This window comes from Carassius carassius, chromosome 32 (genome assembly GCF_963082965.1).
Source record: "Carassius carassius chromosome 32, fCarCar2.1, whole genome shotgun sequence".
Classification (NCBI taxonomy): Eukaryota; Metazoa; Chordata; class Actinopteri; order Cypriniformes; family Cyprinidae; genus Carassius; species Carassius carassius.
In genome coordinates, this window is record NC_081786.1 from 9,141,914 (window position 1) to 9,156,201 (window position 14,288).

Below are 14,288 nucleotides of genomic sequence, written 5' to 3' on the forward strand. Positions count from 1 at the left end.
GACTTTCTTTTTTCATGCAAATCCAGTTAGATTTATTTAAAAAATTGTGTTGATCTTTCAAGCTGTTTGATGCCACTCAGCAGGTGTTGCACTGCATCGGTTCATGAAGTTTAATAAAAAGTGCATCCATTAAAAAAAAAGTGTCTCACATGGCTCCATTGGGTAAATAAAAGCCTTCTGTTGCGAATCGATGCATTTTTGAGAATGAAAAATATCCATATTCAAAACTTTCTAGCTTTAGCAAAGGAAAACCAGTCTCCTCTTGGCTTATATCAAAAACCTCTGACATTCGTCTTTACAAATCCTCGTTTTGTACTTATAATTAGTGACTGTTGTTTTGTTTTGATCTCTCCACTGCGTTTCCTCATACGTCACTTCTGAAGCTGACCTCATACGTCATTCCCCCGGGAACTGCTTCATTTACAACTGTTAGTGCAAGCTAGATTAAAGTGATTATTAAATTTTGAATATAGACATTTTTCTTACAAAAATGCAATGATTCGCTACAGAAGGCCTTTGTTCACTCCCTGGAGCTGTGTGAGACACTTTTTTTTAATGGATGAGCTTTTTGTTAAACCTCTCATGGACCGATGCAGTGCAACACCTGCTGAGTGGCATCAAACAACTTGAAAGATCAAAGACAATATTTAAAATAACTCCAACTGAATTCGTCTGAAAGAAAAAAGTCATATACACCTAGGATGACTTCAGGGTGAGTAATTTATGGCTTAATTAAAATTTTTGGCTGAACTAACCCTTTAACATACTGTGATGGCATTTTTACAACCAGTAAAACCCAATACAAATGAGGCATTTGTTGCATCCATACTCCTTCTTTCTTTGTGTAAACATATGGGCTGTGTTATGTAAATCTTCCCACATAGTGACAAAGACATGTGGGGGAAAGGAAAACTTGAAATTGCATCATATGACCCCTTTAAAATTATGGAAATTCATTCATTCTTAGAGAAAACTGAAGGAAAATTGGGTCTTTAAATTAGCTAGACTGAAACTTCGAGTTCTCCTGTTTATAATGATATATGAAAGTTGATGCTGACTGCTAGAACAGGTCTTAAAAAACTAAGAAAATGTACTCTTGTTTTGATTCATTCAAATGCACTCTTTTTATACAAGTCAAAATCATAGCTTCAGCTGACAGGATAATATATTCAGGATTTGCATATTCATAATTATAAATTGGTAAACAGCTAATGTCAGCATCTCCTGTTACTCCTTTAATTGAAGAAGAGGAGGGGAGGAGAACATTTTACAGTAACGCACAGCAGGTAGTCGTTGAAAGAGAAGATTATGTTTCCCAAAGGCTTGTTCTAACTGCTGAATCACTTTCGCACATCTGCGTCCTCAGCAACAAGAATGGTGAAACTCCTTTGAAAATGTAGCTCGCCAAGCAATGCACTGCTACACTGAAAAAAAGAAAAGAAAAATTGGTGTAGAAACAATTTAAACTCACAAATTGCTAGTAAAGTTCACAATAAAATGACAAATAATAAGTAACACTTTGAATTAAACATGAATAAAATGTTGACATTAATTCAGTGTGAAATTAAGTTTTTTAGTGTCAATTAGTAGTCAAGCTACTCTTCTACAAAAAAAAATCACAAAGTATGTATTATTTTTTAAATTATTAAAATATATTTGTTCATAACCCATGTATTGTTGCATTTAATTGCAACTAATGTATTTTTGCTGTGGTACAGATCCTAGTGAAAATGAGTAGGTTTTGAGGAAGAAGCAAAGAAGTTTTTTTTACACAGCAATTAAATGAGATTCGATTTGTTTCTGAGTATGGTGTATATGCCTCTACTTTAGATTCCCTCTGGCAGATTTGACAGGTGTGTGTGTGTGTGTGTGTGTGTGTGTAAGTGTGTGATGGGGGCTCTTCTCAGACAGGAAAAGAGCAACCAGATAAGTGCACTGAACCTCTCAGTATACCCAATAGACTGTGCCTGAAACAAGGGAGAGAGATAAAAAGAAAGAACTTTAAAAAAGTTTCTCTCTGTTCAGTTCTTTGCTACACTGCCGATTAGAGGGATTTACCTTGTGAACATGCCTGGTGGGAAGCTCTCATCAAAACAACAGCAGCTGCAAAAGCATACTGCTCCCTTGAAAGCAAAAGGATATTAATTTGTAATCAGCACAGACACATGCTCTAACGTGCACACTCAGTAAACACTGTATTGTAAAACTTTAATAGATAATAATTTATTGATGCTTAACTCCCTCTGCTATAGGTTCTGCAGTTCTGTTGGTTGTAGTAGAATGTTTTTTCCATGCTTCCTGTGGTAGATACAGCTAGATGTTCATCTGGTCATACAGTCTATCTTGGAATATAATTTCAATTTCTTAATGGATATTATATTAGAATTGAAAAAAAAAGCTTCCTATAGATTTTAATATATATAGAGGCGTTACATTTTGCATGTATTGAAAACAAAATGTATATCTTCCTCAGTATTTTTGTTTTCCAAAACAGATATTGTGTTTTTTTTTAAATAATGAATTAGAAATTAGAATGTTTGGAAATTGTATTATTAAAAAAAATAATAATCTTGGCATAAAGAGTTGGGTTGTCACTTCATACTTGGACTTCTTAAAATCCCATAATTTGTTCCTGTAGTGGAGGCTCTTCATCTGGGAACACTGATGGCGGCTCACGGCTACTTCTTCCCCATCTCCGACCATGTGCTCACTCTTAAAGACGATGGCACATTCTACAGATTTCAGGTCAGTCGTTTTGCTGATTTGAAGAGCAAATTAGAGAGTGAACATTTGGAAACACTTTAAAATACAGCATCCATGCTAAATGTATTGCAAGTTATTAAAGTTAATTATATAGAAGCCAAATAACATGTAATACAGTAGCTAGCTCAGATACTGTTCGCTCCATCAAATAATTACACATTAAGTTCATGTTGTTCATTAGAATTAATCAGTACTTTATAATGTAAATATATAATAACCACTGTAACCAATGTAAAATGTGACTAAATCTTCATTAAAAACAACTGCAAGTGTCTTATTTATTATTGTATATGAGCTTTAAAAGTATTATATCATATTGTACTCTTTCATCTGTCAGACTCCGTATTTTTGGCCCTCAAACTGCTGGGAGCCCGAGAACACTGACTACGGTGAGTTTTGTGTGGGATCTGTTATCTGTGTCTTACTGAGAAAGGTCTAGTCTATATGAACATGTATTTAATGAAATCCTCCAGATGGCTGGAGATCAGCTGGATCATGGAATGCTAGGTGTGTGTGAGCTTTAATATAAACACAACCAAATTAAATACTTCCAGCTGGATCGTGTGTATGCGTTTGTTGTCACTAAACAAAACCTGATCCTTCATCCTCAACATTATATCTAGGTTTCCAGGAGAACTGTACTTGTACTATGTACACTGTATTTTAATCTTATTAATTTTCATAGATATTTGAAGTTAAAATGTGGTTGCAGTAAGGGCATTTTTGTGCAGTATTATATACTTTACAAACACATACCGATGAATACAATTGTAATCACCGTGTTATGATTGTGTGCATGAGTGTGCCTTAGGTTAGGTAAATTATGCTTGCTCTGAATTCAGCAATCAGAACAATGCAACGCTCAGGTGCGATTCGGTACAAGCTGGTGTGAAATATGTTAAATAATTACTAAATATTTTAGTACAACTCATTTGAAAGCCCTGAGGGCTGCTGAGCATGTGTGAGCAGTGTTTTTTACACACCTCTCGGCATCTTTCTGCAGCTGTGTACTTGTGCAAAAGAACAATGCAGAACAAAGCACGTCTGGAACTTGCTGATTATGAAGCTGTAAGTAATCTTCTCTTTGTTTCTCCCTCCTCTCTCTCTCTTAATTATAACAATGCACGTCTCAGGTTTTGTACTTCAGACATTATTAGATATAAGATATTTGAAAGATAATAAGGTAATGACAATCTTTAAAAAGAAAGTCGGCCTAATCCAAGCTGAGCTTTAAATGTCAGGCTTTGTTTGCATAATCCATGTTAGTTCTTTGGAACTGATTGGTCTTATGCCTCATAGATCTGAGGTTATGCAGCAATTTGTGAGTGGAAACATATTAGTTAAGGATGATTTTGGCAATGCTCTGCTCAGATCATTGCAGCCTATGACCAGTCAGTTCCAAAAACAATAAAAAAGCACAAAATTATCCAATTTTGGGGGAAGTTATTATACTGACCTTAAGGCAAGTTTAGTTTTTTGGAAGAAAGAAACCCCTCTATGGGTAAAAATGACTGGTACACAACATTAAACAGATGGCTTCCTTATCTACAAAAAAGCTTTTAGTTCCTCTTCAGGAACTCGAGCTGCGTCGAAAGCGCTTTGGGGAACGCGTTCAGCGTACGCGACTCTGAATATCGTGTGTAATCAGTCCAATGGAAGGGCGTGACGTCACCGACGTGGTGACGTAAGCGACCAGGAAGCTATAAAAGCACGTGCCACGCAGCTGGCGTCAGCTTCGCGTCTTTCAGCAAGCGCTCTGTGTGTGAATGTCATTTGTCCGTCTTGTGAGTCTTATTTACTGTTGTCTGTCCAGTAAAAAAAGCTCCTAGACATGCCAAAAAGCAAGGCGAAAGTTAAGCACTCAGATGGCGATTCCAAATCGCGTTATAGGCTGTGTGTTCCTCCCTGCCCGAGATACATAACGGGTGGGGATACACACAACCTGTGCGTGGTTTGCCTGGGTTCGAAGCACGCTAAGTCGGCTCTCGAGGGGGCCGACTGCCCGCACTGTGAGCGAATGTCGGTGCGGCTGCTTTGTTCCCGGAGGGCCCTCTTTGAGGAGGGGGCCTTCGCCAGCGTTCCCCGCGGTGCTGGTCCCGCTTCTGCCGAGGCAGAACGGCGGCTGCACTCGTGGGGTTCGCAAGTCAATCTGGTGGAGGGAATGGAGACGGGCCAGTCCCTATCTCCTTCCACTTCTGCCAGATCCGGCACTCAATCCCTAGAGTCGGAAGCACGCACAGCGGTTCCTTCCACTCAGGGTGAGGGATCGACGCTCCGCCTCTCTTCCTCCGAGAAGTCGATGTGGAGTCGCTCGATAGGGATTTGCCACCCCACTCGCTACAGTATGAGGAGCTCTTAGAGGTGGTTACTCGCGCGGTGGCCAAATTAAGTATCGATTGGCCCGCCGAAAAGTCTACTGAACCGCAGAGAAGCAAGCTGGATGAACGCTTCCTGCGCGCGAGTCAGCCACCTCCCAGCCGGGGCCTTCCATTCTTTCCCGACCTGCATGATGAGATCGCCAGGTCGTGGAAACGTCCATTCTCGGCCTGCCTCTACATCCCCTCGTCTGATTACTACGGAAATGTAGTGGGGATGGGAGAGCACGGTTATAGAGCGATCCCCCGGGTGGAACAGACGCTTGCGAGCTATCTGTCCCCCGGCGCGGCATCGTCTCTAAAGGCCCCGGCATTGCCCTCAAAGCCACTAAGAACAACTTCAGCTTTGGTGGGCAAAGGGTATGCGGCTGCAGGTCAGGCCGGTGCATGTATGCACACCATGGCGGTGTTACAGGCGTACCAGGCCGACCTGCTTAAGGAGCTAGACGAGGGAGAGGAGATCAAGTCCCATGATATCTCTGGGTTAAGAAGGACCGCCGATCTCTCCCTCCGCGCCACCAAGGAGACCGCCCGAGCGATTGGGCGGTCCATGGCAGCTATGGTGGCCGCGGAGAGGCACTTATGGTTGACCCTGTCCGATATGAAAGAACGGGACAGGGTCTGCTTCATGGACTCCCCGATCCAGCCGACTGGCCTGTTCAGCGACGCAGTTAATTCTGTCATCGACAGGATCCAGGAGGCCCGCAAACAGGCGGCGGCGTTCCATAAGTTCCTCCCTCGTCGCTCTCTCGGGGCATCTGGGAAGGAGATGCCCCAGCCGCACCCTAGCTCCTCACACCGCGAGGCCCAGAAACAGAGCCTCGCCTCTCGTGCTCCTCCGCGTCGGGAACGAGAGTCTCAGCGACGCTCTAGGCCGAGGTCTTCTAAGCCCAAATTAGATCTAAGGGTGGTTATCGAAGCTAAGAAGTCCTCGGCCAAGAAACCCTGACGCCAATGGCCCGGGGTTTCAGAGGGCAGCCTCCGCTGGGGTAGAACGGTACACACCGCAGTCCACGGTGCCCATCCCACCTCAGTGCCCTCTAGGGGTCGTTCTGCCAACCCTGCCAGTGCTCCAGGGCGCAGCGGCCCCGGGCGAGCATCGTTCTCAGTATCCTCCGCCCGTGCGCGTAGCGGGGCTGGGACGCTCGCCGCCCCTGCGGGGGTCTCTTACACCAGAGGTCAGTCTCGAGATACTGATTCCCTTAGTAGATTATTTAGCAGTGTGGAAACTACTGCCAAATGTATCTCGTTGGGTCCTGCATATAGTAGAAAAAGGCTACCGCATTCAGTTCGGCTCTGTGCCGCCTATTTTCAACGGGGTCGTTCACACGATAGTGGGCCCCATGCAGGGTCTGGTTATGGAACAGGAAGTGAAAACCCTATTAGAGAAGGGGGCCATCGAGGTGGTCCCTCCTCAGGACAGGAAGTCCGGATTTTACAGCCGGTATTTCATAGTTCCAAAGAAGGATGGGGGGCTGCGTCCGATTATAGACTTGAGGGTCTTAAATCGTTCAGTTATGAGACTGAAGTTCAGAATGCTCACAATCAAGCATGTTGTAGCTCAGATCAGGTCCGAGGACTGGTTTGTCACGATAGATCTCAAAGACGCATATTTTCACATCTCCATCCTTCCACAACACAGGAAGTTTCTGAGGTTCGCTTTCGGGGGCGAAGCCTACCAATATCGAGTACTTCCCTTTGGCCTCGCACTCTCACCCCGCACGTTCACGAAGTGTGTAGATGTGGCTCTGGCCCCCCTGCGCATGCAGGGCATCCGCATTCTCAATTATATCGACGATTGGTTGATTTTAGCTCAGTCAGAGCAGATTGCGGTTCGACATCGAGATGTCGTTCTCGCACATATGGGGGAGCTGGGTTTGAGACTGAACGCCAAGAAGAGTGTACTTTCTCCGGTTCAGAGAACCACCTATCTAGGCGTAGTATGGGATTCGACCGCGATGCAGGCACGATTGTCCCCTGCTCGTATCGAGTCGATCCTCATCTCAGTCAAGAGAGTCATAGAAGGCCAGTCACTCACTGTCAAACAATTTCAGAGATTGTTGGGTCTGATGGCAGCTGCGTCCAACGTGATACCTCTTGGCCTGCTGTACATGAGACCCCTACAGTGGTGGCTCAAGACCAAGGGATTTTCCCCGAGGGGCAATCCGCTTCGCACTATCAAGGTCACGCGGCGCTGCCTCCGTGCCTTAGACATGTGGAAGAAACCTTGGTTCTTGAATCAGGGCCCGGTGCTGGGAGCTCCTTGTCGCCGTGTGACACTAGCGACGGATGCGTCCCTCACCGGCTGGGGTGCGGTCATGAGTGGCCACCCTGCCCGTGGTCTGTGGAGCTATCGCCATCTAACATGGCATATCAATTGTCTAGAAATGCTAGCAGTTTATCGTGCACTGAAGCACTTCCTCCCAGACCTGAGAGGTCACCATGTGTTGGTGCGCACCGACAACACATCAGTGGTCTCTTACATCAACCACCAGGGAGGTCTGCGTTCACGCCCTTTGTACAAGCTGGCGCACCAGATCCTGGTGTGGTCCCAGAGCAAACTCCTCTCATTAAGAGCAGTATATATTCCTGGGAAGTTAAATATGGGAGCAGACATACTGTCGAGGCAGGGGCCGAGGCCCGGGGAATGGAGACTTCACCCACGGGTGGTAGATCAGATATGGAGAGTGTTTGGCAGGGCTCAAGTAGACCTTTTTGCGACTCAGGAGACGTCACAATGTCCCCTATGGTTCTCTCTAGTTCATCCAGCTCCTCTGGGACTGGACGCTATGGTACAGACCTGGCCGAGGCTTCGTCTGTACGCATTTCCCCCTATCGCTCTGCTCCTGGGAGTTCTGGCGAGAGTACGCCGGGACGGGGTCCGTCTGTTATTAGTAGCCCCGTTCTGGCCGGGCCGAGTATGGTTCTCAGATCTAGTCTCGCTCCTCGACGGCTCTCCGTGGGAGATACCGATCAGGACAGACCTACTCTCACAGGCGCAGGGCACGATAATTCACCCTCGCCCGGAGTTGTGGAAGCTGTGGGTGTGGCCCCTGAGGGGGCACAACTGGTAGCAGCTGGTCTCTCAACTGAGGTTGTTGAGACCCTACTCCAATCCAGAGCTCCCTCTACGAGGAAACTGTACGCCCTGAAGTGGAAGCTCTTCACTTCATGGTGCAGAGACCACCAGCTAGACCCAGCAAACTGCCCAGTTGGTACAGTTCTGGAGTTTCTACAGGCTAGGCTCTCTGCAGGGTTGACCCACTCTACTCTGAAGGTTTACATGGCGGCCATTGCGGCCTACCACGCCCTTCTCGACGGTCAGTCTCTGGGAAGACACCCCCTAGTTAAACGTTTCCTCCGCGGTGCACTGAGGCTGAGACCTCCAGTACGGTCCCGTATTCCCCCGTGGGACTTGGTTGTGGTGTTAGAGGCTATGTGCAAACCCCCGTTTGAACCTATTCAAGATATCTCAGACAGACATCTCACACTTAAAACCTCTTTTCTGTTGGCTATTACCTCTCTGCGGAGAGTAGGAGATCTTCAGGCCCTCTCGGTGGCCCCTTCTTATCTTGAGTTTGCACCAGGCATGACTAAAGCGTTCATATACCCTCGAGCGGGATATGTTCCCAAGGTTCCCTCTGTTACACCACGACCTGTAGTGCTGCAGGCCTTCTGTCCTCCTCCCTTTCGGGAGCCCGACCAGGCGAAGCTAAATTGTATGTGTCCGGTTCGAGCACTGGACGCATACGTCCACAGAGCTGCCCTGTGGAGAAAAACTGACCAATTGCTTGTGTGCTACGGTCCCCCCAAGAGGGGTTCTCCTGCTTCTAAGCAGACTATTAGTCGTTGGATAGTCGAGGCTATCAACGTTACCTATGAGTCCTCTGGTCGTCCCCCGCTGTCGGGAGCCAAGGCTCACTCTACTCGGGGTATGGCGGCCTCTAAGGCCTTCTTAGCAGGTGTATCCATGCTGGACACCTGCAACGCTGCGGGGTGGTCCACGCCCTCTACATTTGTTAGGTTCTATGACCTAGATATGCCAGTCACTCCAGGCGCTTCTGTCCTTCTGTCCTGAGCTGTGCTCTTCGGATACACACCAGGCAGGGGTTTGGTAGTCTGGCGGCGTTAGGACTCGTTCCCCAAAGCGCTTTCGACGCAGCTCGAGTTCCTGAAGAGGAACGTCTCTAGGTTACTTATGTAACCCTAGTTCCTCGAGGGAACGAGACGCTGCGTCTCGGAGCCATACCCCCGGCACCCCTGCCGGCGCTTGCTGGTACTCGAAGCTGACGCCAGCTGCGTGGCACGTGCTTTTATAGCTTCCTGGTCGCTTACGTCACCACGTCGGTGACGTCACGCCCTTCCATTGGACTGATTACATACGATATTCAGAGTCGCGTACGCTGAACACGTTCCCCAAAGCGCTTTCGATTCAGCGTCTCGTTCGGAACTAGGGTTACATACGTAACCTAGAGACGTTTTTTAAGGGTTGGTCATCTAAAAATGTTCTTCTGTTCTCTTTCAGGAAAGTTTAGCACGATTACAGCGCGCATTTGCCAGGAAATGGGAGTTTATATTTATGCAAGCAGAGGCTCAAGCAAAGTATGTATCGTTAAGTCTTTCATATATTGTGATCAGATAATGCTTTTTTTTTTTTTTTTTTTTTGTGCATTTGTAAAAGCCAGCCACCCAGTAAGAAGACAGGAAAGTGACTATTAGTCAGAATTAAAAAAAATAATGAGCAGTTCTTTTAAAATATCTGTCAGGCTGTTGGTTGTCCTTATGTTGTCTGTGCTAATGGATTTTAAAAGTCTCTTGGACATAAATTGTGCGGTAAAATTGTTTTTGGATTGAAAATAACTTCTGCTGTTGTTCCAAGTAATTCAAGGGCATTCTGTGAGCGCTATAGTGCCTATGAGTGCCAAAACATTAGGCAGCTTTATGACTTTTGAGCTCAGTTGCATGGTTCATTGCATGTTTGCTTTTTCTTTTAAAAGTTAAATATTTTAATTGCTTTGGCTTGGTGTTCTGTCTGTACAGAGTCGATAAGAAAAGAGACAAAATTGAGAGGAAAATTCTGGACAGTCAGGAGAGGGCTTTCTGGGATGTGCACAGACCAGTGGTGAGTAAATGTATGTGGAAAGTCTGTGGAAGAACAATGCAGCTATTCTCTTTTTCTTCTTCACAATTATTCTTTGTTGTTCTCAAGTGTTTGAAGTTGTTCCCTCACGGAAGAATGACATAATAGTGTTGAAGCCCCCCTGAGTTAATGGAATCGCCTGTGTGCTTCAAGAATGGCTGGCTATCATAAAACTGAAACACACATTTTGAAAATCATATATCATTCATTTCCTTAGACAATATTCTACCAAGTAAAAAGTGAAAATATGTGGTTGTCCCCTAAAGAGCTATTCCTACCTGATCATTTTTATATTTCTTCAGTTTGATTCATCTTAATGCAGTTAATTCAGTTATACAAAATATTTTGTAAATATTATATTTTAATATTTTTTAAACAAACCAGAGTAAACATTTAATTTAATTTTGTTTTTTTATTTTATTATCCAAAGAAGCACATTTTACATATTTCCTGTCAAAGCATTGTGAAGCATTTTCATGAAATACAGCTTAAAAACTGTTAAAAATAGCTTTATGAAGATTTACCATGTGTATTATATTAATACTGTAAAACTATTGTATTTTGGTAGATATGTTATATGATCATATTAAGAAAATTTATAAATTTACTTTTTTTTATTTAATCTATGGTAGTTATAGTTTTTAAATGTGTATATTTAAAAACCTGTAGTTTATATACAGTATACAGAAATTATAATATATATATATTATAATAGTTATTATATTGATCTAATCAAGAAAGTCTAAAGCCCTTCCCTTAGTTTTATTACAAGTGCAACAGAAGCATAACATAAGCTACCATGCAATTTCATTACATTTCTATGTTAAATAGTCATTAAACAATATGTTTTACAGTATTATTATTATTGCACCATTCCTTGTGTTTTTGAGTGTCTATATGTGTGAATCACCTGGCGTGTATTGCTTTATGACTTGTGTGTCCGTGAGCTGTTTGTTTTGAAGGAAGCAGCAATTTCTCCCTTAATTACACCAAGCTGATCCTTCTCATTAGCAATTTCATGCTAGCTTGGCTTGATCTTTTTATGTGCACTAGCTAGATGATGCAGTTTTTGTCCATATTTAGCCAGTACAGGTTCAAATGGGGTTTATTGCAGAACTCTTAAGTATCTTGAGGCTGTTTTCATTCTGTCTCCAACATACATTAGAGGCCTGGATATAAAGTTCATCCTATACTGGAGAGTGTAAACATTGAGTCTAACCAGCAGGACACCATTTAATTGACAGCTCCGTGCCTTTTTTAAAATATCATCTCAGTTTCCCAAAACAGGAGGGAGTATGCTGGTTAGGTGCACTGCGTCAGGTGGTTTACAGTCAAAGCAACATGGATGCCTGGCAACCATAAACTATAAGTAATCTAGAGAATTGACATTTATATTGACAAAGTGTGTATATATATATATGTGTGTGTGTGTGTGTGTGTGTGTGTGTGTGTGTGTGTGTGTGTGTGTGTGTGTTTCAGCCAGGGTGTGTGAACACAACAGAAGTGGACATAAAGAAATCATCCAGAATGAAGAACCCTCACAAAACAAGAAAGGTAACACAAAAGCCACTAGCACAGCAGGAAATCCAGCATTTAATCAAATTATTCAAGGTTTTAATATCCTAAACCATGTGATTAATCACTGCAGTAGTTATTCCACTCATTATAACATTGAGCGTTTGCATTTGATGAATCAATCAACCACTGAGCCAGTCAGAATACTGAATCAGTCTTAAAACAATCGATCAATCACAAAATCCTACCAATCCAAAAATGGGTCACTTCAGCAATCATGCAGCTGCCGCTGTGAAATCCCCAATCACTGATGCAATCACACAGAAATCTCCTCTCAGATATCTGAGCCTGTTTTAAATCGATGTAAATATGGTTATAAATGATTCTGATGATTTTCACAGTCTGTGTACGGCCTTCAGAATGACATTCGCAGCCATAGCCCCACCCACACACCCGCCCCTGAGGCCAAGCAACCAACCGAAGAAGAGCTTCGGGATCAGGTAAGACCTGATTGTATGGGCAGAGTATTTGTCACATATACAGGTACAGTTGGTTTATTGGGAGTTGGTGTTTATGTGGCCAGTTGAGAGGTCGAAAAGTACAGAGCCTCAGACAAGATGGGGGAAAATATACCATAGCCATAAACTAAGAATTCATTCCCACAACTTCATTTGTTATATTGTAAAATCATGACCACTTTGTTCTAATTCATTCCCTTGTTTTAGTTGAATTGTGACAATGATTAAGCTACATTAAACTTAGGAAACAGAATAGTAAAACATATCCATAATTTAACTAAAACGATGGAACATATTAGTTCAGTGTGTCTTTAATTTAACTGAAGTGAAAGAATGAATTCTTGACCATGACATAAAACACTTGTTGAAAATAACACACTTAGGCCATCCAAGATGTAGATGGGTTTGTTTCTTTATCAGAAGAGATCTGAAGAAATTAAGCAATACATCACTTGCTCAACAATAGATCCTCTAGAGTGAATGGGTGCCGTCAGAATGAGAATCCAAACAACTAATACTGAAACATTACAATAGTTCACATGGCTGCATATTTGTAATAAAATTTTAACTTTAAATTGTTACTTGCCTCAAGTCCATAATTTCACTTTCTCCAGTGAAAAAGTTCCCTCTGAATTAGGAGAGAAATATGCAAGCCATTTTACAAGCAGTTATAAGTAAATATGTTGGTGGATCGTTGGTGGTTGTCAGTGACAACATTGGTTGGACTATTAAAACAATAATGATTCATTTATTTCAAACACTCAGTTTGAAAACATTAATTGATGGCCTTGAGTTATGTGGAATATGGTGATGTTTTTAATCAGTTTGAACTCTCCTTCTAATAGTACCCATTCACTGCAATCCATTGGTGAGCAAGTGATGTAACGCTAAATTTCTCTAAATCTGTTGTGATGAAGACAAAACATCAACTACATCTTGGATGGCTTGAGAGTGAATAGATTTTCAGCAAAAAATTGTTTTTGGGTGAACTACTGTATTCTTTTTAATTGTTTGTGGGAAAAAAATTGTAATTCATGGCCACAATATCTAGTTTTCTGTAAAAAAAAAGTGGTCAAAATTTCTGAAACCCTACAGAGCTGACCAGACTAACCAGTTTGTCCAGCTTGGATGACCAGCTAACTATTGCTGGCTATTTTTTGGCAGCTGCTTTGAAAACTACCAAGTTTAGTTCATACATTTGCCATCTGTTTTCACACACACACATTCCCACATACACTCACCTTGACTATTACTAATATTGTCTTTCCAGATCAAGTTTGGGCAAGCACAGTTAGACCGACATCGATTGAAGATGTCCAAAGTTGCAGAGAGGTAAGTCAGAGAGAGAGAGAGTTTGTGCTGTGATCGATTCACAGGTCTTCATTATTCTACAGTGCTTAAACATTTTCTTATCGACCTCTTTAATGGTCTGTGTAGATATTACTCGTGCTGACAAACATGTTTCTGTTTCTCGTCCTCAAATTTACTCCCTCTGTGAGATCAATGGCTCTATTAGAATGCCACAACATCTTGAAGATTTTAGTGCAATGTATATTGAAACCGACTTGCAACAATGACTTGCAGATCAAAATATAAAATGTGCAACAGTGTTGGAGGTAACTACTTAAAAGCAATGTGTGCTATGTTTACTAGATATAATTAGATCACGTAATGTTTTCTTAAATGTATGCTGTAATATCTTATATATGTATATATGTAATGTAACCTGTCACCTAATCATTTTGTGTACTAATATTTAATAATAAAATATAAAAACCTAAATTAACTAAAACTGTCCTTCCCCATGCTAGGATTTTATGTATGGTAAACAATGTTGTTGCATTATGTATAAAGTAACTTATAAGCATAACACATTTGCATACAGTATAATAGTTTTGTATTGTTTTATAAAATGTATAATAAAAATTCAGAAGCAATATATTATTGCATGCAGGGGATAAACACTTATAAAAAAAA

General features: G+C 42.5%; 1 protein-coding gene across 1 annotated transcript in view; it reads left to right on the forward strand.

Moving 5' to 3' along the window:
* Positions 1 to 14,288, forward strand: part of LOC132112592 (regulator of G-protein signaling 7-like) — a 50,807-nt gene that overhangs the window by 32,671 nt on the left and 3,848 nt on the right. Inside the window, exons 5-12 of the mRNA XM_059520132.1 lie at positions 2,639 to 2,745; positions 3,101 to 3,152; positions 3,767 to 3,831; positions 9,664 to 9,740; positions 10,179 to 10,260; positions 11,758 to 11,832; positions 12,195 to 12,293; positions 13,582 to 13,643. Of these exons, the coding sequence (XP_059376115.1) occupies positions 2,639 to 2,745; positions 3,101 to 3,152; positions 3,767 to 3,831; positions 9,664 to 9,740; positions 10,179 to 10,260; positions 11,758 to 11,832; positions 12,195 to 12,293; positions 13,582 to 13,643 (619 nt within the window). The remainder of the gene's footprint in view (positions 1 to 2,638; positions 2,746 to 3,100; positions 3,153 to 3,766; positions 3,832 to 9,663; positions 9,741 to 10,178; positions 10,261 to 11,757; positions 11,833 to 12,194; positions 12,294 to 13,581; positions 13,644 to 14,288) is intronic.